Here is a 25,759-nt window from a genome sequence, read left to right on the forward strand (position 1 = left end):
CTTATTTATAAATAAATCTTACAGAATTTATTCCTTTGAGATTCCACTGGTAGAATTGGTTTGAAAGGGATGGTGTAAACATGTGGTTGTTTATCAATGGAGTTAATAAAGAAGTACAATCCCATCCATAATACTTCCTTATTTGAGACCAGATTGTAATTGTGTGAGAGACTATTGGGTTCTTAAATTTTAACTTAGAAATAGGGAGAGCTGAATAAATATATGCTTGTAATGAGGAAGGATAACAGCTTTGATTCTCCATCTTTGTCCACTCGGTTTCTCGGGTACAAAGGCCAAATAACAAAGAGCAAATATTGCATGACCAATAATAAAGTCAAAGGTTAGGTAGTCCCATACCTCCCTGAGATTTCGGTCTTTGTAAGAAAGTCTTTTTCAAATCATACACTTTTAACAAATTTTGCATAACAAGGGAATTTGGGTTTCTCTTCTTATTTAGGTTTGTTGAATCATGCTTTGGCTGTATATATACAGATCAAGGTGTCAGATGATTTCATACCTTTTGATAAATGCTTTATCGTGACCAAGTTGTTTCCTACTTTACAGTTTATCTGTGCTTTAATTAGAATAGAGCTTTATTTTTTGTTTATTTTATGTTTTATATTTTAATTCGCCCTGGTTTATGGAAAGAATCAAATGTATTCATGAGCTCCATCTCACATTTTTCATGCTCTGTGTTAAACAGATATGTTTCTGCAAAAAATATCAAATGTATATTTTCCAATTTTGCTTTGGCACCAACCTTACTTCTTTTTACTGGACTCTGTTGCTCATTTATATCAAGCAATATTACTTTGTATTTCTCATCAAGTCCATCCACCATAACATTCTCCATTCCCTTTTTATACCGAATATCAATATTGAAATCCTGGATTAACAGAGACCAATGCATGAGGCGCCAGTTGCTGTTTCACATTTGAGCCAGAAACACATGGATTATGATCTGAATACACAATGATAGGGGAAGAGCTGGAACCAAGGTACACTTCAAAGTGTTGTAAAGCCAGTAACAGTGCCAAAGCCTCCTTCTCAATAGTACTATCCTACGGCTGGTGTTTATTAAACTTCTTTAAGAAGCAGCACACTGGGTGTTCTGTACCTTGTACATCTTCTTGGAACAGCACTGCACCTGCTCCATGCGCACTAACATTTATTTCAAGTTTAAATAAAGAGCTAAAGTTGGGCGCAGCCAGCACAGGAGCACTTCTTAGAAGCAGTTTTGGCCGCCTCAACAGCAGATTGACAGTTATCGTCCCAATGGAACGGTTTGAGAGGACTAATGAGGCTAGTCAAAGGAGGCACCGCATCAGCGAAATTTCTGTAAAAATCACAGTCGTAGCCAGTCATGCCTAGAAACCGGCGGAGCTCACGGTGCGTTTTCACTATTTATTTCAGTATTTCTTTTCACCATTCATTGCCAGCTTGGGAAAAAAAAAACATGAAATGCAAATCATCAGTTTTGTCAAATATTCTCGGTGAGAGTCATAAAAAGTCAGTGAGTGTGGGAACTCAGCAGCTTGTCACAGCTTTATAGTTTTATTTTACAGTCACTGCAGAAGTGCCTGCGTTTGTAACGCAGGACTCAGTAGATGGAGTATCAGTGCATGAAAGGGAACTTGTGTAGTGGAGTTTGGGAAAGTCAGATCGCTGTGTAGATACTGCACAGAAGACTGTGGAGACTGTGAGAAAACTTTAGGGAAAACAGATTCCTGAACAACAGAGGAGGCAGGTCTATTTGTGCCGGACATTTCATACACAGAGTTAGCTTTTTAGTATGACATGATGTCCACGGAGAAAGGAAGTAATATAAAATGGATCCATCATCAGTCGAATAGAATAGATCTGTCCAGGTACCCCAGCTCTCTCCCTCTGTTCACAGACATGCTCTTAGTTTTAGCAGGATTTTGTTTTGGTTTAATGTTGTGATGGCCATCATACACCGGCTGGAGCTGAGTACTCAACAGCAGTGGAAGGAAACATGCAGAAATGTGCATGTTATTCTGCAGACTTTGAATACTTTTACTTTAAATTATCAATGTAATTAGAAGGAACCTGACATAAAATTCATACTTGGTAGTTTTATGACATCATTGTTTTCCGGAGGAAACAACATTTCTTCTCGATGCTTTTTATCGTTTTTCAGCTGTACAAAGTCTATCCCCATGATGCAGACTTTGTCTAATCACAAGTGTGTTTTTTGAAATCCTGAGATTTTTTTTGCTCCTGCAGCTTTAATATTATAGTTCTGTCTGAACTCATGTACTCCTTTAGAAGTCAAATATTGACTCAATTTGTTCAATATATCCTCATGAGGTGGGACACCTAGTCTCAAGGGGGAGAAACATGCCTTTAGTACAACAAAAAGACACCTGTTAAGGTTTAAAAATGTACCTGTTATCACACATTATTATGTCATTTAAACACAAAATCTGCCACGACTGATCAAAGAATGACACCCAGAAGCACGACTGCGAGTCAAAACTCCAAATTAACAGTCTTTATTTCAAAAATACGAAAGAAGAATCGCTCAAAGAGGCAAAGGTCTGAGGAGAAAAAACAATCCACTTGGTTAAAGACACAAAAAATCCAGACAAGTATATGAAACAGATGATTTACAAAACCTGATGTGGCGAGGAGACAAAGATTCTTCTGGCACAGGACAAGACAAACTGACAGGGAACAAATGGGAACTAGAAGCACTCAGAGAGCGCAGACCTCCGCCAAGACTGATCAGTGGCCCCCCCCGTGGGCCCCCCCACGCCAAGGAGGTTATGTTTTTGCCAGGGTTTGTTTGTCTGTCTGTCTGTCTGTTTGTCTGTCCATTAGTGTGCAACATAACTCAAAAAGTTATGGACAGATTTTGATGAAATTTTCTGGTCTGCACCCCCCCCGTGGGCCCCCCCACCCCCAATCACCACCAAAATTTAATCATTTCTTCCTTATCCCATTTCCAACAAACCCTGAAAATTTCATCCAAATCTGTCCATAACTTTTTGAGTTATGTTGCACACTAACGGACAGACAAACAAACAGACAGACAGACAAACAAACCCTGGCAAAAACATAACCTCCTTGGCAGAGGTAACTAGAAGCACTCGGAGAGCGCAGACCTCTGCCAAGGCTGATCAGTGCGCCCCACCCCCACCCCCCCCCCGTGGGCCCCCCCACGCCAAGGAGGTTATGTTTTTGCCAGGGTTTGTTTGTCTGTCTGTCTGTCTGTCTGTTTGTCTGTCCGTTAGTGTGCAACATAACTCAAAAAGTTATGGACAGATTTTGATGAAATTTTCAGGGTTTGTTGGAAATGGGCCCCCCCACCCCCGATCACCACCAAAATTTAATCATTTCTTCCTTATCCCATTTCCAACAAACCCTGAAAATTTCATCAAAATCTGTCCATAACTTTTTGAGTTATGTTGCACACTAACGGACAGACAAACAAACAGACAGACAAACAAACAAACCCTGGCATAAACATAACCTCCTTGGCGGAGGTAACAAGAGCACTATATACACACTAGGTAATGGGGAACAGGTGGAAACAAACAGGGCAGGAGAGGACAATCAGACAACAGGAAAGATGAGTTGCCAGACACGAAAGAGGAAACCATTTACAAAAACAAAATAAAAGCGGAAGTCACAAGACAAAAACACAAGACAAAATCATAACTATATTTTCCTGGTCATGACAAAATCGCTACAACTCATGCAAATATTTTTCCATGGATTAATTTTCTGTTGTGGCTAATCACAAATTGAGACAGTTTCTGTTTGGAGCTCAAGTGAAACAGCAGGCTGCTATTCTTGTCTTCCTCTGTGTCCCCTGGTACCAGCAGTTTTTGGAATGATGCGACACCCTGGGTAAAAACAGTGAGTTGGTGGATATCCACTGACTATAAATGGCAAACAGGTTCAAGAGTCCAAATGCTAATGAAGCAACATGAGCTCAGTCTTGCTGGGTCTGGTTTAAAGTGTGCCAAATCCAAAACAGGACAGAGGGCATTCCTCAAAGTCTAGAAAGGATTCTTCAAGGAGCTATTTGCATAAAGCTACGTCATCACGTTTCATCAGAGAACTGTACCAAAGCCCAGGATCCTTCCTTTGGAACTTTTTTGATGGATGTTCATGTGGATCCTGCTTAAACACCCACAATTCACTGTGAAAGGCTTTTACAAATGTAGCAGAATAAAAAGCCGGTTGCTTTGCCCGTGTAATTTATATTTACATACATTAAGGCAATCCTTTGTGTGAATTTTGTTTAGACTAAAATTGACCTAATATACAGAGGTACTCAAGGTGCTTATAAATAAATAAATGGACCATCCAGAGAAAAAAATAAATAAATCACAAAAAACATAAAAGATGCATAAAATCATAACAAAGGAGAGGAATATGAAAAAATAAAAAAAATTAATTGATTAAAACACAGTCCAGTAGTCTTACGTATTAATTAGGTCAATCAGAGGCACATGAAAAGAGAATTGTTTTATCAGATTTGAAAATATTTACATTTGGTGTAAAGTGAAGTCACCTGCTTCAGCTTTTTTTTTGCCCCTGTAAACGTTACTAAATACTGCCAAATGTGTCAGTGCATCACTGAACCAGGGAATGAAGGCAGGACCTGCTGTGTTCTCTGGTGTACTGTTCCAGTCATCAGTGTACTAATGTTATGTGCAATAATCTGTTTACTGCAATAATCTGTTTACATTTCAGTCATTTCTCTTCCTCTTCCATGTTGACTTGCGTATTATTTGCACTTTGCTCTGTCATATATATATTTAAATGTGTGTGTGTGCTCTGTTTTCTTTTTTCTACTTTTTTTCTGTTTAAATATGTGTATTCTATTTAAATGTTAATTTCACTACCAACCTGTGGATTGTAATTTTGTTCATCACGCCAATGTTGAATGACAGAGGATCTTAAATCTTGAGTTGAATCAGGAGGAAGGACTCGTGTCTAACCCACAAAGGTGACTTGGAAAAAAATGACTACCAAAAAAAGATCTTTTACTTTAATTCTCTGTTTTCTTCTGATGTATTATCATATGATGTATTTTTTTTTATATATTATAAAAGCCAAGTGGCCTCTGTATGCGTGCGTACGTGTGTGTGTGTGTCCGTGGATTCACACAAACTTCGTACAGAGCTGAGTGCTGCAGTTTGTCGTACTTATGTATTTTTAATCAAGGAACAGACTAGCAAAAACGGCAACTTGATAGGACTAATATTTTGTGAGATATTAGTAATTTTGGAATACAGTAGCCTTACAATCACGTTGCTGTGGCCATAACACTTAGACTCTTGGACAAATGCAGTACAGCATGCATGAACACACAACAGCATAAAAACTACCACATCTAGAACCTGTGGATCCCCACGGGTTAAAGCGCTAGTTCACCATGATTTATCTTTATTTTACCAAGAATTTCCACACTTTTCGATACAAAATCTGTGAAGTTACAGATGAAGTACTGGCACCAGTTTGTCCCAGCTCTTGTGCGTGTAACAATGGGGTTCACTGTGTCAGTCACTTATGTTAATTCATGTCTTTTTTTCCTTAGACACGTTGCGGATTTCCTTTGAAGCAGCCAACAGACCAAACTACTTCCTGTCTACAAGTCCCAGTGGTCTTGTGAGGCTGTCCAAGTGGGAGGAGAGTGAAGAATTCTGGGATAGAGCCACCTTCTTGCTCCACAAAGACACCTGGATTCCTGGCTTTGTTTCTTTGGAGTCTCATGCCAAACCAGGATTCTTCCTGCACACCACGCTGCCTCGTGTCCATCTTGTCAAATACAGACACAGTGACACCTTCCGCAAAGCCACGCTGTTCAGAGTGACAGGTGGGTCGCATCAACAACACGTCACAGAAAAAACAGACAATATGAGTATGAAGAGTGTACAATGTTATTAACTTCTCTCTTAAAAAAAAAAAAGCATCAACATGCCAACAACAAAGTGTTTAGAAAGTTACTTAATGTAGTATATCTACTTAAAAGATTCAAAAACACCTTCACCACAATCAGGGTGGGAATCCTACGACTAAATACTGGACAAAGTAGCAGTTGAATTACAGGGTATTAAGGTCTGCAGAGGGGTTTCAGCCTTTAACTGAACTTTAAATCCTAATTTAGATTCATCAGGTCTTCCTAGTATGTAATCATAATCTAGTAATCATTATTTATTTAACAAAAATTAAGCAAAAATGGAGAACCAATGTGTGAAGAATTACGTACACCCTTACTGCTTCCACAGAAATTAAGAAGGTAAGAAGTAGGCAGGTGCTGCTAAGCAGAGATACTTGATTTATCCATCATTATCATTGTGACCACCTCTTTAGAACCAGATATTTGATCACTTTGCTGGTTTGGACCATTCAGGTCTATGTTAAACTCCAACGCTAAGGAGGTAAGACACCACCAAAGATCTTAGAGGCTTTTATTCTCTTTACTTTTATTCAGTCAGATCAGTTTTTATCTTCAGATACATGTTATTTGTGATTTTGTTTTCTCAAGATAAAAAAAAAACAACTAAATTCCTCATTATGTAAAAACTGGGTTTGGAATCTGGAGATTGCAATAACATTGCAACTGTAATAAACATGTAATTACAGGTTTGCTGTCTTTCACACAAATGCTTTTCAGAGTTATAATACTAATGTTGATGTGTCAGTATCAGGTTTACCACTTAAATCTGGTGTGTTTACGTTCAGGTCCCAGTCCAGACGCCCTTCCAGGTCCTCGGTGTCAGTGGAGGTATGACACCTGTGTTCTCCCCTGCTTCAGAACCTGCAGTGACCCGACTGCTGAGGCTTGTGTCAACATCCCACAGTAAGACCTTTAACAGTGACAGCTCATGATTCAAATACAGTGGTACTTTCACTTAGGAGTGCCTCAACTCAGAAGTTTTTTCGAGTCACGAGACGGTGCTTGGTCGATTTTTAGCTTTGAGTTGCAAGTCAAAATCCAAGTTACGAGCAAGCTTCAGATATGCCGCCAAGAGTTGGTACAACATCCGCCCGGCATTCCACGTCTCAGTCGTTCACTTCACGTGGTTACTGTAGTTACCTTGCTGTGGAAGCTCCTTTGTTGTGTTGTGCTCACGTTTTGTGCTTTTTGTGCAGTTATTTTGTGAAATTTCTGTTTCTTTACCATGGGTCCGACCTTTTTTCACCTCACCGACATGCAGCAAAGCATTTCAACACCTCCCCTCTGGATAGCAACAGCAGGAGATAATACCTGGAATACCTAATATCACCCTAAACTACACATATAAAACACTAATGAACTATCCATCCATCCATCCATCCATCCATTTTCCTTCGCTTATCTGGGTCCAGGTTGCGGGGGCATCAGCCTGAGCAGAAAAGCCCGGACTGCCCTCTCCCCTCCACCCCATCTAGTTCCTCTAGGTGGATTCTAAGGCCAGCCGAGAGATATAATCCCTCCAGCGTGTCCTGGGTCTGGCCTGGGGTCTCCTCCTGGTTGGACAGTCTCGGAACACCTCATCAGGGAGGCCTCCTGGCCAGATGAACCACCTCAGTGGACTCCTCTGGATGTGGAGGAGCAGTGGTTCTACTCTGAGCCCCTCCCAGATGTACAAACTCCTCATCCTATCACTAAGGCAGAAGCCAGCCAACCTACAAAGAAAACTGATATCCACTGTTTGTATCCGCGATCTTGTCCTTTCGGTCACTACCCACAGCTTGTGCCCATAGATGGACAGGCGGACTGGGGCGGTGTTGGCCATATTGGAGATGTTCTACAGGTCTGTTGTGGTAAAGAAGGAGCTGAGACAAAAGGCAAAGCTCTCGATTTACCGGTCGATCTACATCCCTACCCTCACCTGTGGTCACTAATGAAGTAAAATAAAAATAAATATTCATTATTAATTTTCCAAAGCCACAGGGCGCTGCAGCAGAGGGATGAAAGAGCCACATATGTCTCCAGAGCTTCCCAGTAGGATATTTAAAAATGGGGTTGACAGGAGGAACCTGTCAGTACTCCTCAAGTAAGCAGAGACATGAACGATCCACCACCAGAATTGTTAGAACCAGAGACACAAGACTTGGACCCAAATGCACAACCAACAAACAGGAATAAAGTTAAAGGGTGTTTATTAAACACGGACAGAATTAACAGTTCACAAAAAGGTTTCCTTAAGGAGTCTTCGCAGGTTAGACTGTGTGAATTCGTCACGGCGTCTGAAACCAGCAAGGGAATCTCTCTGCCCGGGTCTGGAGCACACGAGGGGAACCCGACTAGGATAAAGCAGAGAAGAGTCAGGGGACAAACCAGGTCATACACAGAGGATCCAAAAAACAGGCAACGGTACATGGGGGAAAGGCACAGTACTAACCGTGAGTCCAGGCAAAAGGTCAAAACCAGTGAGGCAGAATCAGGCAGAGGTATCAGGAGGGGATCAGGCAGGCTCAGGAAACGAGGAAACAAACCGGGTCAGGAACGAACAGACAGGCAGACGAACAGGTTCAGAGAATCGCTGGTAAGTAATCACAACACTAGGAAGGAATACGAACTGGCAACTGACAAGAGGAGACACAGGGTTTAAATACACAAGAGGGCGGGAAGACAATTGGACACAGGTGGAGACAATCAGGGAGGAGTAAGGTAATCAGGTGAAAGGAGAACACAAAAAAGGAAGTAAAGACACCAGACAAGACACATGAGGGAAAAAACTAGAAAATAAAACAGGAAGTGACAAACAAGACAGACAAAACATAAAAGAGTCCGGTACTGATGTGACAAGAATATCTACTAGTCCTACAACATCTGTCTGTTGATTGACTACGACTCAGACAACATGCTGAGCTTTCGTTGGTATAAGTTATCTATAAGTTAGGTGTGAGACTGAGGTGGTTTTTTGGGGCTGGAACGGATTAATGGCATTTCAGTTTGTTTCAATGGGAAAATTGATTTGACATATGAGCAAACTGAGCTACAAGCTCGGCCACAGAACAAATTAAACTTCTAAGTCAAGGTACAGCTTTACGCAGTTCCAATCTATACTGTGACAATGAGGTTTTTCTTTCATGTTTTTTACTAATTTTTTTTATTTTACAGAAATACAGGCATTGTTTCTATGTTAACATGTACTATAAGATGAGCTTTGACACAAACAAAAAAACTTAACCTGGTAAATGTAGTCATACACGATGCTCCGATGCACCTCATACAGTTCACACAAAACTACAATTATAGTCATGTGGGACATACAGATGTGTCATATTTGTCTGTAGTTCTTAGAGTGTCTCATCATTATGTGTTGTGCTTTTCAGGGTGGAGGCCTGCCTTCCTATTTGCCCCCCTCATATGGTCCTGGATGAGGTCACCCATCGCTGTGTCTATGCTGAAGACTGTGAGTAACTCATGTCTTTATACGTAAAGCTCAGCTCAGTGAGGATAAACCCCTACATGGGGTGTTCCACAGTTATGAATGTGAGGGCCTGTTCATAACTGCTGTGGCTCAGGAGGAAGAGCCTAGGGTTGACAGTGCAAAACCCGCTTCTTCTAAGTCACGTGCTGTTACGTCCTTGGGCAAGACACTTCACCCACCTTGCCTCCAGTGTCACTCACACTGATGTATGAATGTGCAGTAAATGGATAATGAATTCAGTGTAAGCATTTTGAGTTCGGACAAAAGAAAAGCACTAAATGAATCTAATTCATTATTTTTATTGTTATACTTAGTTCTGAAACATACCTGAGGCTATGCCAGCCTCTTAAGAGCGGGCTTCAAAATGTTTGTGGAAAAAGAACATAGCTTTGATATGGTTTAAATCACATGACCTTCAGTTTTACACAGATGGACTTAAAGGCTGGTATCAACACTTGCAGAGGTGTACTGACTTAGAGGGAGGATATGTTGAAACATAAACATCATAACTTAAACTGTTTTTTCCAACTGTCCTTTTTCCACAAACTTTTTGAAGCCCCTCACATAGGCTGCATCCCCCCAAACATATACATTATAAGTGCCAGTCAGTCAGGGCTAGTGTAAGGTTATTTACATGGTCATTTCATGCAGTAAGCATTGAAAAAAGTGGTTACATTTTGTAAGTTTAAGTTTTCAATTTTAGATTTAATTCTGGCAAGATGGATCCCCCATTACTGCAGCTACACCGACACTGAACCAGTGGTTTTCTGGATCTCAAGCTAATTTTGAAGAGAGTTTTAGCCAAAAACATCCACAACCTAAAACATTGCATCAACATTTGGAATCAAAAAATGTTTTCCCTTGACCCAAAATGTGAAATTGTGGAGAACTGTTTCGGTCAATTGTGTGGAAATGTGGACTGGCCCAAGAGACTTGAGCAGAACTGATTCAGGACTAGAACTATGGTGGTGGAAAAAGTGTATCAGTGTTGAGTCCATGGGTATGGTATTGATTTAAACAGCTAGCAGGGACAGTGTCTAATTGTCTGAGTTTAAAAAAAAAAAAAAAAAAAGAAGTCTAACTTACAACATTTGTGTAATGAAATGTGTATTTGATGACTTTTAATTGACCTTTTAGACTTGAAAGACTACATTTTACCAGTCAGCTGCAGTTATTACATTGTCAAATATGTTAAAAGCCAAAATAATTCACCCCCCTTTCTACACTCCTTGTCTTCTCTTTCTTTGTTGAGTTCAGGCATCAAAGTGTCGACTGATATCCAGCCATTCACCGTTCATGCAACGTCACCAGCCATCACTTCTCCAACCTCCCCCTCCACTCCCGTTTCTCCCACCAAGCCACACATTACTCCAACCTCCCCCTCCACCCCCATTTCGCCCACCCGACCACACACTACAAGAACCTCCCCCTCCATCTCCGTTTCATCCACACGACCACACACTACTACAACCTCCCCCGCCATTCCCGTTTCGCCCACCCGACCACACACTACTACGACCTCCCCCTCTACCCCCATTTCGTCCACCCAACCACACACTACCCTAACCTCCCCCTCCATACCCGTTTCACCCACACGACCACACACTACTGCAACCTCCCCCTCCACCCCAGTTTCGCCCACACGACCACACACTACTACAACCTCCCCCTCCACCCCCATTTTGCCCACCCGACCACACACTACTCTAACCTCCCCCGCCATCCCTGTTTCGTCCACCCGACCACACACTACTACAACCTCCACTGCCACGCCCTTTTCGCCCACCCGACCACACACTACTCTAACCTCCCCCTCCACCCCTGTTTCATCCACCGGACTACACACTACTCCCACCACTAAAACCACTACCTCCACCCCTGTGAGCACACGATCCACACGCACCACATCATCTATCCAGGACATATCCAGCAGTACCCCAACAGGATCACAGCTTTCAGTAGTTCCCCCTTCTGTCGTGCCAGAGGTGGAGGAGCGGCTGTCCACTCTCAAAGTGACAGAATCTCGAACCTCAGCTGTGTTGACTTCTACCTCAAGTGCCCCCTTTGCTATCACCGCTCTGTTCTGGTTCACTTCCGTTACCAGGCCCCCAGATCCCCTGCAGCCGTTCTACACCACCATTGCTACCACCCTGCAACCACCAGCCACTGAGACACCAACCACCACCAGTTCTGTCACACCTCCCGCGGACATGCTTCCCTCTACCACAAAGTCCACCACACCATCAGCAGCAGCTACCTCCTCTCCAGAGAGAGCTACAGTTACCTCTGCCTTCACTGAGAGCACCACTCCACTTATATCAACTGCATCCACACTGCCTGGTTTACCAAGTACTGCCTTCACAACCCCCTCTCCACCTCTGTCTCATGTTGAAACCGAAACCACATCCCCACCAATAGAACCAGTCACACAAGAAATTACAAAGAAAACAACAGTGTCCCCAGTCTCTACGGTGCACACCACCACCTCCTTCTTGTCCTCCACAGCAACACAGGCCTCCACCTCCACAACTCCCAAGGTCTCCACTACCTCAGCTCCAGAATTCTCCACCCCCACAGATCATAAGCCCTCCACCACAGCTATGCCATCAACTTTGTCTGATTGGCACACAGTGGAGAAAGTAACTGCACCTGAACCTTCTGAAAGACCCAAAGTTACCAGCGCAACCCCTCATCCCCCTGCCCCCACCTCTGTAGCCTCCACCCTAAAGACCTCCTTGTCTGCTACAACTGTGAAAATAACCACACATGCTGAATATCAAGAGCCACAAACCTCCACCACACCCCCTGTAACAACATCGCCATCTTCACCAATGGTGACAATCGCAGACACCACAACAATACTCTCTCCTCAAACTGCGGAGACCTCAACCCAACCTGTTTCAACTGAGCGCACCTCTGAACCATGGCGCCCCCCACATTGGGAAACCATGTCCACCATGGTTTACAGCCCCAAATCTACCCCTGAGGTCTTAATTTTAACTAAAACCACAGCAGTGCCTCACCCTCCTGTCACAACAGTCTCAACCTCTGCTACATCAACTACCACCACCACTACCACCACAAAAATTACAGTCTCACCCCAAACCACAATAGAGCAACTCACAACAGCCACCACTGTGAAACCATCTACACCCACTGAGTCTCCTGAGGCTCCCTCCACTAAAGTCCCAACAAGAGCTCCATCTATTGTTGTCACTACAATGCTCAGACCAGTCACGGCACATCCAATCATGTCAACAACACACCCAATCACAAGCCAAGTTGAGGTATCAACAACAGCAACTACGATGCCCCCATCATTGTCCCCATTGCACACTGTGACCTCGACTACACCAAAACCAACTGGCATCCCTGAAAAAGTCACCACTCGGCTGGTTTCGACTGCACGAGCTACACCTGCCACAACCACAGCAACCATACGTACTACAACATACAGCAGCACGCCCCGAGTTCCAGTGACAACAAGAGTCACCCCAGGGATCACCGTTACTGAGAGGTCATCTACCAGGCCAGTTACCTCCATGGCTACCAGAGTAACAAAACCCACCAAATGGGCCACTTCGACCCCACGCTCCACACTTAGCCCTGTCACAAAAACAGCAGCAACAGCCACATCTACAGAGAGTACAAGTGAATGGGAGCAGAAATCCACAGCTGTGACCTCCAAAGCTGTTCCAGATCCAGGTGTAACAGAATCGACAGTCATGATAACAGCATTCTCCACAACTGAGGACACGCGAACAACCAGACGACCAGAGATTTCACCTTCTGTCTCCCAAGAACCACAGGTGAGAAGGGACTGATTACTATCTTGAAGTACAATACTTAATTACAGTACTTCAGAGAGTCTGTTCTTTAATTGAGCGAATTTAATTGAGACAACTTTTTACTGTTACTGCCTACATTTCTACTCCTTACATTTTCAAAACACTTTGTATATTAATATATTTGAGCTGGATCACTGAATGTTTTTTATTAGCTCACCGGCCGATAGCCCATGAGCTATTGTGAAGGTGCTGTGTCCGTTGTCGTCTTCAAACATCTTCTCCAATGAAACTACTGGTTGGATTCATTCCAAATTTTTTTATGTAGTTTCATTTTTCTTTGGGACAGTGTCTACCAAGTTTGTTCACAGTTTTGAGAAATTTATATTTTTTGGCAATGGCTACTGTCACAATACTGTAGGATGAAAAATTGTTTTTTTATTGCCACAGAGCCAATCAAATGATCCAAATTCTGCACTTTGAATGTTGTCCCAGTGCCTGATTTATATTCATCAAAAACCCAGGCAAATTCCTCATATGAGGCAAAACAGTTGCCACGTTTCATGTTGTTTGCCTGCATGCTAAAACTGAAAGTGTGAATAGGTGCACAAACCAGCTTCCGGTAACTGGTCCCCTAGCCTTTTCCTGTAACTGGATAGGCACATGGCATGTCTGATGCTTATTGCCACAGTACTGAGGCAGCAGGTCACCAGTCTACACGTGATATAACGAGGGCGCTGATTGGCTCTTTGGTAATAGACAAATGAGAAAGTAGTCCCACAGTACTGTGGCAATAGACACTTCGATATTTTTTTAAATATTAAAAATGTACCTTTACCTAAAATGGTCCATATTTTGATGTCTTATAACATGGAAAGGGTTAGAGATATCAATATAGTTTCTATTAAGCACTGATAGGAAGTTATATATGGACATTAATTTGGGTCCGTGACGTTTGCCCTTGAGTAACTTTGAGGGGTCAACCACAAGGTCAGCAATGTCCATATTTCATCTTCTCTGAAGCAACAGGTTGGATTCATTTCACATTTTATATGTAGCTTCCTTGGGACAATGTCTACAAAGTTTGTTCACAGTTTTGAGAAATTCAGATTTTTGAATTTTGACGAATTTTTGAAATATTAAAAATATGCCTTTACTTATCATGGTCCGGGTTTAGCTGGTTTGTATCATGGAAATGCTTAGAGATATCAATATAGTTTCTACTGATCGCTGATAGGAAGTCATATATGGACTTTGACTAAATTAGTTGAGTTCTCCTCCAGTGAAAGTACCACCCACTTCTATTGGGAAATTGATCTCCTGCATCAAGACCACAGGACTCTATCATAGTGGCAGATCCTGACAAACGATCCTGACAAACTCACAAATTCAACTTATTATTAATTCTTGATAGAACATGCAGATGAGATACAGGGTCACTGGTCCTGTTTTTTTTTTTTTTTTTTTTCTTTTTTATAATTTTGCATCATTGTACACCTTCCCAAAATCACCAATTTCAACCTAAATGGATGCATTATTAAAACTACAATAGGAAAAGACAATCAAATGTAATGAGATGAAAAAGAAATTTAAAAAACAAACAAAAAAAAAACATAGCAAGATCACTTCAATGTTTCACAGTTTGTAGAGTTTCTCAGAGATTGGTGAACATCTGATCATTCATTCATTCGTTTTCTGAACCCGCCTTATCCTCACGAGTGTCACGGGGGTCACTGGAGCATATCCCAGGTACTTATGTACACCCTTGACATCTTACCAGTATATCTGATCATATTTACCACTGAAATGAAAATTACATTTTGCATCATTCATTCTTTTTTATTTACATTTTTCACAGTGTTCCAACACGTTTTAAACTGGGAATGTACACCCACAAACATGTTCATTAGTTTCAGTCTGTTGTCTTTGTTTATTTAATGTTCATTGTATGAAATGTGAGGTTTAGTTTACTTTGAGCACAAAACAACCAATAGAAATCTCTTCCAAATGCCTGTATTTATTCATTTTGTCCACCAACAGCCGACACCTCCACAAACTTCTACAGAAAAGCTTCCTTCCTCAACCTCAGCTCCAGTTTCAGAGACCACACAGCCAGACAAGTTGGACCATAGCATTGCAGACTGGACTACATCTGGAACATCTTCAGTCAAACCTGAACAGACCGCCAGCCACACAACAGATGGAACCACAGCTGTAGCTACATCAACAGCAAGGATGTGCACGGTGGGTTTACTGTTGGGCCTGAAGTCCCAACTCCAATTAAATACAAGGGAAGGTCTCATCATTAGCTGGTGATAAGACTATGGGATGGGTATCTATGTCTGTCAGTCTGTCTATCTGTCTAGTAACATTCTATCTAATGACCTTTTTTTTTTTTCTACTCATTTCCAGGTTATCTCAATAAAATGAAGATAAAAAATTTTTTTATAAACTTTCCCCTTTTACTCTTTCTCATATAAAGCAGAAAAATAAGAGATATAAGTGGCACAGCAAGACAAAAAGTTATTCAGGCCCATACTTGTTACTTTTTGTGACTTTTCTTTTTTTCTTCATGCAGCCACCGTATGCAGAGATCATCGATGAGTGCACCAAGTACATCTGCGTTAACAACCAGCTTGTCCTGTTTAACAAATCTCAGAGCTGCCCTTTCACCGCAGAACCCCCCAACTGTGGCCTGCTGGGATTTGCAGTCCTGGTCAATGGAGACAAGTGCTGTCCTCAGTGGGACTGTCCATGTGAGGAACACTTCATATCACTTTCAGATTTGTCTGTTTTCCACAAATTGAGTCTGATTTTTTGTTCGTCCTGTATGCTTTCAGGTCGGTGCTCTGTGTTTCCAGATCTGAATGTGATAACATTCGATGGTAACAGTGTTGCCATTTACAAAGCTGCGTCTTACATTGTGACCCAGCTGCGCAATGAGACAGTCAGTGTTTCAGTTCAGGAGTGTCCTGCTGATTCTGAGTCACCGGTGAGTCAGTAGTATAATAATATATATATATAATATCTGTGTGTGTGTTTACATTTATGACTAAATCTAAAAATATATGTCTTAAATTTTAAAAATACTAAATAACATGAATGAATTCATTTAAAAATGTTAATGAGGGCAGTGATCAATGACCATGCTTGCAGTTTTCCACAGCAAGATAATTATCCATCTGTTTCAAGCAATTCAACTATTGTGTGTCAAGATGAATGAATCTGTTGTCATAAGAAATTGTGTTTTGCTCATTCAGTCACAAAATAATTAAGCAGTGAATTTAAAATAATGTGGAGAAAGACCTGTTTAGGTATCTTCAACTGAGGGAATATTACAATAAACAGGTAAAGAGGGTGACACCAGAAGAAAGTAACCCAATAATGGAAGTCATGGAAGGGAATGTATGTTTACATGAAATGACATTTCATGAATTTATGTATTAATTTATTTTTATTATTATTATGTAATTGTACATTTTCCTTCATTTTGAGTCATTAAATGATATATATTTATGTATGTATTTAAATACTCAGGATCAGTATATCTCTCATCAGGTTTATCAGTGGTTTTGTTTTTCTTTCCAAAGCTTCTGTGGAACTTCACAAACCTGTGTCTGGTGGCTCTCAACATTACCCACAAATCCAACCACATTGTCATCAACCGGCTGCAGAGGAGGGTAGGGGGTGCTCTCTTCCAGTCCTATCTGATTATATCCTCTGCACTACTGTTCTGCATGTACTGTGTGTCAAATGTACTAAAAACAAATGACATCTTCATTTCAAACCTACTGGAAAACACAATCATGTTCATCCATTAAGCACAGTCATTAAACGGACATCTAAGTGTGTTTATGTATTTCAGCTCTATGTGAATTCAAGGTATGCCAAGCCTCGATTCAGAAAGTTTGGTTTTGAGATCTACGACACAGGGAACATGTACCTGATCCGCAGTCCAGCTGGACTCAAGCTGCAGTGGTACCACAGCACCGGCATGATGGTGATCGAAACTGACAGCTACGCCAACAAACTTCAAACCATGGGCTTGTGCGGTATGAGCAGCCTGAGATCCACACAGTTACACTGCAAATTTAAACACTCGATTCTTACTGTGCAGTCACAAAAACAGACAGATAGAGCTTGAGTCCACATTAACTTTCCTCCAGTACAAGTGCAGATATTCAAATTATATTACCACAATGTTGAAAGTAGAGCTGATTCAGCTGCTTCTGTAGCAAAAGTGAAAATGTATAGTTTGTGCAACGCATTCAAATAATGTGAAGACAAATTACTCTGTCTTAAAATAAAAACAATAGACTGAGAATAATGAACATTTAATTTCACTCCATTTTGAGACTCAGTTTTCAATGTCAGCGTCTGATCTTGACATGGTTGAGGAAATTGTCTCTTTGCAATTCAATCCCTATTTGTTGTTGTTTTTTCCATTTTGTTCCGTCTTTCACATGGTTTATCTCTTTTTGCATGTTGCAACTTAGGTGCTTACTTTTAAAACAGCCTCGCTGGTTTGGCTTTCATGCAGTTGAGGGCAATTACTCATTATTTTTGTTTAGCATCAAGGCCAATTAATAAAAAAAATAAGACAAAAGATGACCCCTTGGTGAATCAATCTGTGAATATTACATAAACCATGTAAAAGATGCGTTAAACATGTAACATATGATTTTGTGGTGTATTGGTTCATTTTATTGTGATTTAATGTATTTTAATGCTAACAATGATTGCTATTTGACACACACCAGAGTTATCTTACAATTAATTTTCATCCTGAGTCCTTGCAATAAACAAATGACAGAAAATACTAAACTTTCTTATTCAGCAGGACGACAGTTACTTCAAACTGAAAACTGATTTTCACCTTGGAGTGATATTAATGTTCCTCTATTTTCAGTATGTTGCAGTCCAACTTACAGCAGAAAATGTCTTTTAAAGGCCTATTTATAACTTTTGTACTTACTACACTGACAGATGTTCAGATGCAGATTTGTACCATTTGTCATGCAAATATAATGTGTTTTCTTCTTATTACTTATAATGACTGTAACATTATTCATTTTTAATTGCATCGGTCTTTGTCTTTATTATGTTAATTTTATAGCAGTTTTTTTTTTGCGGCCACTTCAGGTTTCTGTGATGGAGACCCAACCAACGACTTGACTCTGGCTAATGGTACCAGTGTGGGTGAGAGTGCAGACCCTGCTCTCTTCATTGACAGCTGGCAGATTCCCAACACCACCAGCTACGTCAGCCACAGCCGTCGCAGAGAACTCAACTGCTCCACCAGTGACTGTTCATACTGCCTCAACATGCTGCAGCAGGATGCCTTCTCCGCCTGCCACGTCTTTGTATGATCATGTCTGCTCAATTAAATATTCAATGAAACACTAGCAAATGAACCAGAACATTGTGAAAACTTTGGAAAACAAATGCCTTTAATTGAATAAGCCAATTGAAATCTCATTCATCTGTGAGGCAGCTGGATTAGTGAGATGGCAAGGCAATGAGAATTCAACATATTTCAGAAGCAAAAGTCATATTTAAAAAAAAAAAAAAAAATCACCCAAACCATTCATCTGTTTTCAACAGATTAGTTTAATCTTTTAACCCCTGAACCCTGATTCCAGGTAAAGGTGCTGCTGTGAATTGTCACCTGTTTCAGGTTCATTAAAGCTGCTGTGAGTATGTGCTTGTGTTCCTTTTCTTCAGCGGTTTGGTTTTACTGTGTGTTTTAGGGTCAAAACAGGTGGAATAACAGAAAAAGACAAAGAGAGGAATTGAAGTTTGACAGGTTTGGACTAAATAAGGCACTAAGAATGTACGTCAATAAGAGATTTAGGATCTTGTTTTTTCTAAATCAGTCCAGCTGCTTTTTGACACCTGGTTGAACTCCAAACAGCAGTTCCATGGTCAAAACTCAATAAAAACACAGAAAAACAAAATTAAGGAAAGTCACTACAACACTAAACAACAGTATAAACAAAAAAACACAAGGAAAACGGTGTAAAAAAAAAAAAAAGCCCAAACCGTCTATTTTTATAGTGAGTCGGTCTCACTCACTGCTCTGTGTTTTGCCCCCCATCCCACAGGTGGCAGGGGGTGAACTGAGCATGCTCAGATGTCTATGGAAAGAACAAGGTCTATTCTATCAGCATGTTTTGAAATTTTTTCTATTGAGCAAATGATTGAATTTTTATAACTATTTAAAATAAATCATACATTCAGAACGCTCCCCACAGACACGTCAGGGGTTAAAGGGTTAAACAAACTGTTATACATCTCCCTCAGTTCATGGATTACATTAAACACTCATATCTGGTACCTTGGAACTTCATTACTTGATTGTGTTTTTGGTTTTTAGGTTCCTCCAAGTACATTCTGTGAGATTTGGGTTCGAGATGCAGAGTATGTGACCAACCACTGTGTGGCACTGGCTGCCTACGCTGCCTCCTGCCACAAATTCAACATCTGCATCGAGTGGAGGCGTCCTGATTACTGCCGTAAGTGTCTGCCATAAAACCATCATACATCTAACACATAAGGTTTATAGGTTTATATCTTATCTCACATAAAGTTTAGTAAAGTAACTCCTTTAATGAGCAACTGAATAACACTGTTAAAGATAAACCTGAATACTAATACAACATATACCTGACAAACAAATACACAACCTGTTCCTAATATGCCACACTTACAAAAACACACAAGAGCATCACATGTCCATGTCAGTGCCCCGTCTTCATAAGAGGTCTTGTGTTAATAAAGCAATAGTAACAATAGAATGGACATATCATTTTTTTATTGAAGAGGTGTTACCCACATATGGCCTATAGAATAGAGTAGAATAGAATAGAGTAATAGAGTAGAATAGAAAAGAATAGAGTAGAATAGAATGGAGTAGAATAGAATAGAGTAGAACAGAATAGAATAGAGTAGAGTAGAATAGAATAAAGTAGAATAGAGTAGAATAGAATACAATAGAATAGAGTACAGTAGAATAGAAAAGAATAGAGTAGAATAGAAAACAATATAGTGGAATAGAATAGAAAAGAATTGAGTAGACTAGAAAAAAATAGAATAGAATAGAATGGAATAGAAAAGGCTTTGTTGTAATTATACCAGTTGTGCAACGAAATTGAAATATGTGCAAATTAGAGATATACTGTATGAAAAGGTGAAATTTTAAAACATACATGTAACAGAGTAAACATGTATGTCTATATATGTAACGGTGTAAACATGTATGTTTATATCTGTAACAGTAGAACCTATGGTGTGAACATTATAAACCTCATGGTGCCTCTTTTTATTTGGATGATGTTATATGGTATTATGTAATGCTTCAAACACCAGATCACATCCTAACTGATTCCTCCACTGTGTCACAGTAGTACAGTTTTGAACTGTTCTGGATCTGTTTCTGTGCCTGTGAGCCTGTGTGTGCTCTGTGTCTTGTGCAGCCTTCATTTGTCCTGATACGCTTCAGTATCAGGCCTGTCTGCCTGCCTGCACGGCCTCATCCTGCCCAAACCAGGACTTTGACTCTGACCCCGACCAGTGCTCCGGTCTGACTGAAGGGTGTGTATGCCCCGAGGGTACACTGCTCCACCGGCCCTACTCCGCCCTCTGCATATCCCCCGACAAGTGTGGTAAGTGCTCAGAGAAAGGTTCCAGTTATTTATTCATTTATTTATTTACATTTTCAGGAGCTATTTATTTTAATCCCATTTTGACTCTCTGTTCTCATTTTCAGTGTAATTTCAATGAATTGTAATCGGTTTGCTATTAATGCAGGATGGAAGCAAAACTAGAAAACCCTTCAACATTTTTCCAGTAAATTACACCTGAACTACTCAACTAATTACTCTGGTCATGTGATGTGAACTGATAAACTCAGACATTAAGTAAACATTACTAACAAAATCCACTTTAGATCTTGTGAGGGCCAAGGGAATACACCGTCCTATAATGAAAAAAAAAAAAGAATCTCATATAGTCATTTAAATGAGATTTTTTATTTATTTATTTATTATGTTAACAGAAGCAATAGGGTCTTTTAGTCTGCATTGGTATTTATTGATTATTTATTGTTGATTATTTAAATGCATTTATTCGTAGTTGCTTCCAATGATCTTAGATTTGTACACTGATTGATTTATGTTTGTCACATTGCACTTTGGATGTAGGCTGATGTCTGTGGTAAGCTGCAAGTGAATTGCCCTTATAGGATAAATAAAGTTTTCAGAATCTGAATCTGGAACTGTTGGGTGCTGGCACATCTGCAACCCTCTAGAGCAGGGCTCTTAAACATGCGGCCCGGGGGCCAAATGCAGCCCACCAAAGGTTCCAATCCGGCCCCTGGGATGAATTTGTAAAGTGCAAAAATTCCACAGTCAAAGCTGTGGAACTCATTTTAGTTCAGGTTCCACATATATGATCTACACAGCAAAAATTGGAGAGTTGAAATTTCAGGGTTAAACATTTGAGAATCAAGTTTCACTCTCAAAGTGTAGTTTTAAGTCACTGTGAGTTAAATGTCACTCAGAGTTGGTGTTAATGAAAAGAGTTAGTCAAGCCTGTGGAAATTAACTCAGGAGAAATGTTGTTTTGCGTCTCTCCATAGTTAATTTGCCTGGCCCCTGCATTTCAAACCAGGTGAACCTGTGCAATTTCTATCAGACTATCACTGTCAGAGAGAAAAAAGAGGAAAAATAAATTTTCTAAAAAAAAATGCATCAGCCTTCTTTGAATCATCCTGTTCACATTGAATTTTAAGTCATTTTTAATGGATTCACTTTTTTATGATTAAAATTAACACTACTCTCAGAGTGAAAATTAAGTAAAATGAGTGTTATTTTTGTTACTTTCATGGTGTTAATTTAACTCTGTTTGAGTTAAAGGAGAAACTCTGACAGTGTAAATAAGAAATCCATATGGGTTAATTTAACCCAGGTCGGTGAGCTTATGAAGGGCTGCTGTGGCTCAGTTGGTAGAGCGGGTCGTCCAGTGACCATAGGGTTGGCGACTATCCACGTGTTGAAGTCACCCGCTGGAGTGTGTGTGTGAATGGGTGAATGTGTGGAATTGTAAAGCGCTTTGGGCACCATGAAGGTGTAGAAAATGTGCTTTATAAGTTCAGTCCATTTACCATTTTTGAACTCTTGTGAGTGTTGGTAGTTAAATCAGTCAGTGTTAAGTTAACTCAGGTTTCTGAGTTAAAAAGGCAACTCTGGCTTAATGTTAAATAATTAACTCCATTGAAAATGTTAATTTAACTCTGTAAAGTGTGGACCTATATAGACTCTGAAAAAGAGTTAAAATCAACTCTGTGGGAGTTGATTCAACTCTCCAATTTTTGCTGTGTACAGTCAAGTAACAACAGCAGAATAACCTACAGAATATGATGACCCCATATTTTCTTTTCAGTTTGATGTGAAAAAAATAATATTACATTATGCCTATAAATAATGACAACTTCAAATTTTTGTCTTTGTTTTAGTGCAAAAAATAACATTAAATTATAAAAATATTTACAAACTATCCTGTCACAATAAAATGTGAATAATCTGAACAAATATGACCAACCTGAAATGTCTAAAGAAAATGAAGCACAATTTGAACAACTCAATCCATAATGCACATGTATAAATGATAAGTTGAGGCATGATGTTATTAAAAAATTGCACTTATTTTTCTTAAGAAATTTCAGTTTTTTTCAGGTTATTCACATCTTTTTTGTTTGGATAGTTTATAAAAAAGTAAGTATTTTCATAATTTAATGGGGGGGTTTTGCACTAAAACAAAGACAAAAATTTGGAGTTGTCATTATTTATCAGTTATTCTGTTATTATTTTACTGGTCCGGCCCACTGCAGATCAAATCTGGCTGAATGTGGCCCCTGAAAGAAAATGAGTTTGAGACCCCTGCTCTAGAGGACTAAACAGTTCAGAAAATAAATTAGTCTTTTTTTTTTTATCTCGTTCTAGTGGTTTAGTTTTTCCTAGCTTGAGTCTTGAGTGATTCTTGACTCAGTTTAGTTTCGTTTGACTTTACTTTGAATGTTAGTTTTTCTGGTATTAAGAGGAACTCCTTAATTTATTTAAACTGAAAAAGGTCCGATGAAATACAAGCTTGAATTGAAGTATGACTTACATAAGCATTATTTCTTCAAGGTTGTGTCCACCATGAATCATTAACATTGGAGGAAAATCAAAACCATGCAGATCTTTGCTGACTTTCTTTTGAGCACATATTGCATTGTTCATTATGTTCATCACATTTGCTTTGTTAATTGTTTCTGTTTGTGTGTGGGTAGCGTGCACAGACAGCTCTGGTATTCCTCATGCTCATGGCGAAGTGTGGAAAGCTTCAAATGATGCCTGCTGTATGTATCGATGTGATAATGACACCATCATGCCTGTGGAGTATAACTGCTCCCACATGGAGACACCTGAATGCCACCGCAGAGGAGAGGTCATCATTAGTCTGGTAGAAGATACCAGCTGCTGCCCACATAAAGTCTGTGGTGAGTTCACAACTATTATTTCATGGACGTTTGAAAGAATTGGAAGATTGGAGATTGGCCTAGGTTTGAGGATGGGTTTTTTGAGCAATGGTTGGATACTGGCCATTTTGCTGAAACGGTGCTGGGAGAGAGTGAGTAGGTGATAATTCCAAGTAATTATGGTGGAACTATATCATTAAGGCTGAAAAAAAGGCACGTAGGGGCCAAGGCTGTGATAGTTTTGGATTTTTCATTATAGTTTAGTTTTATTTAGTTTTGACTTTTTTTCTCTAATTCAGTTAGTTTTAATTAGTTTTTAGAGCTAGATTTTATTAGTTTTCATTTTCTCCTAAACGCTTGGTTTTAGTTTGGTTTTATTTTTTCATATCTTTGCTGTTGTATTCAAATAAATCCCAGACAGGACTCTGCTGCTTTCTCCCAACTTTAGTCTCCATGTTTCCAGGTACAGTGGGGACAAAAAGACGACTTTAAATGACAAGTGATGAGAAGTGACAGACCGTGAAGTACCGAATGGTGCCACTAGCTAAAATTGCTTAAACAAAATAAATCCAATTCAGATCAATCCAACATTTACAAAGACGAAAACTAAAGGAATTTTATCCATAATTTTTATACGTTTTAGTTAGTTTTGTAAGCACACAATACAGTTTCAGTTATCGTTTTTTCTTTTAATCATAGTTGTTATTTATTTCAGTTAACGAAAATGTTTTTTCAATTCTAGTTTTTGTCATTTTGTTAGTTTTCGTTAATGATAATAACCTTGGTAGGGGCTATGGAGCTGGAAGGGGTCTGGAGTACATTCAGGCAGTGATACTGAACCAGGAACTGGAGTGAAACATCCAAGGAGAGCTTGGATCTCAAATCATCAATCCCACTAATTAAAAAAGCAATGTAACAGAGGTCTCTATGGAGTATATTAACCTCTACACTGACGCTGTGATTGTAATGAAGATGCTACAGGTATTCCCAAACAGGAAGCTTTGCATCACTAAGGAGGTATGGGCTGTATTAACAGGAAGAAATTAGCATTTAAGAAGAATGACCAAGGGTTATTAAGTGCTGCATAATCAGAATTAAACTGTGTTATTTTGAGGGAGTCTGAATAATACACTGTCCATCCAGAAAAAGTTACACTCTAATCTTTCGTTGGACCTCCTTTAACTGTGATTATGACACGCACTCGCTGTGGCCTCGTTTTGATAAGTTTCTGCAATGTCTCAACGTTTATTTCTGTCCAGAGCTGCATTAATTTTTTGCTAAGGTCTTGTATTGATGATGTGAGAGTGGAACTGCTGTGCAAAGTTTTCTCCAGCACATCCCAAAGATTTGTCTTAGTTTTTACATGAGTGAAGAAGAAGTGGAATTGAATGTTTTTACTAGGTCACTAAATATTCTTTGGAGTATTGTACTATGTTACATCTGATGATATTTTATCTTGGACTTTGCAGTGTGTAACCAGAGTCTGTGTGACCTGCTGCCGCCAGAGTGTAAATATGGAGAGAAGCTGATTTCATACTATAGAGAAGACTCCTGCTGTCCAGACTACATATGTGGTGAGTTGACTGTCCCACTCCACCGTTCAATGGATTTAAAATAAGTTCAAATGATTTGGCAATAAGACTGGAATCAGTGATCACTCATACACCCAGTTCAAGCAGGTTTCATCAAGGGGAAACAGTCCTCAGAAGTCAGCTCCTCCTTCACCTCCTTAACCTTTAAAGACCTGCAGCTTTTTTTGTAGCAACTTCAAATGAATTTTTCTCTATATTTAACTTTTCAAGGTATTTATCACCATTTATTGTAATATCATCCTCTGCATTTTGCATTTTTCAGTGGAAAGCATGTATTTGCCCATATTTAATTAATTATCCATGCTCCTGTTCATAAAAGCTCACAGTAAATTATAATCTATAATTTAATTAACACTTTTATATAAAAATTAGCCTTTCTCCAATTCTTTCCAGGTTAGGTAATAATAATTGATAACTAGGCTGAACATTTCTTGTGATTAAAAAATATGGTACGCATTT

General features: G+C 39.8%; 1 protein-coding gene across 1 annotated transcript in view; it reads left to right on the top strand.

The window, feature by feature from the left end:
- The window catches only part of otog (otogelin), a 153,409-nt gene that overhangs the window by 101,935 nt on the left and 25,715 nt on the right, over nucleotides 1-25,759 (top strand). The window contains 14 exon segments of the mRNA XM_030126012.1: nucleotides 5,576-5,854; nucleotides 6,724-6,841; nucleotides 9,307-9,386; nucleotides 10,662-13,213; nucleotides 15,230-15,433; nucleotides 15,768-15,945; nucleotides 16,030-16,181; nucleotides 16,780-16,869; nucleotides 17,055-17,241; nucleotides 18,332-18,552; nucleotides 19,566-19,704; nucleotides 20,665-20,853; nucleotides 23,520-23,729; nucleotides 25,178-25,282. Of these exon segments, the coding sequence (XP_029981872.1) occupies nucleotides 5,576-5,854; nucleotides 6,724-6,841; nucleotides 9,307-9,386; nucleotides 10,662-13,213; nucleotides 15,230-15,433; nucleotides 15,768-15,945; nucleotides 16,030-16,181; nucleotides 16,780-16,869; nucleotides 17,055-17,241; nucleotides 18,332-18,552; nucleotides 19,566-19,704; nucleotides 20,665-20,853; nucleotides 23,520-23,729; nucleotides 25,178-25,282 (4,704 nt within the window).

This window comes from Sphaeramia orbicularis, chromosome 3 (genome assembly GCF_902148855.1).
Source record: "Sphaeramia orbicularis chromosome 3, fSphaOr1.1, whole genome shotgun sequence".
Lineage (NCBI taxonomy): Eukaryota > Metazoa > Chordata > Actinopteri > Kurtiformes > Apogonidae > Sphaeramia > Sphaeramia orbicularis.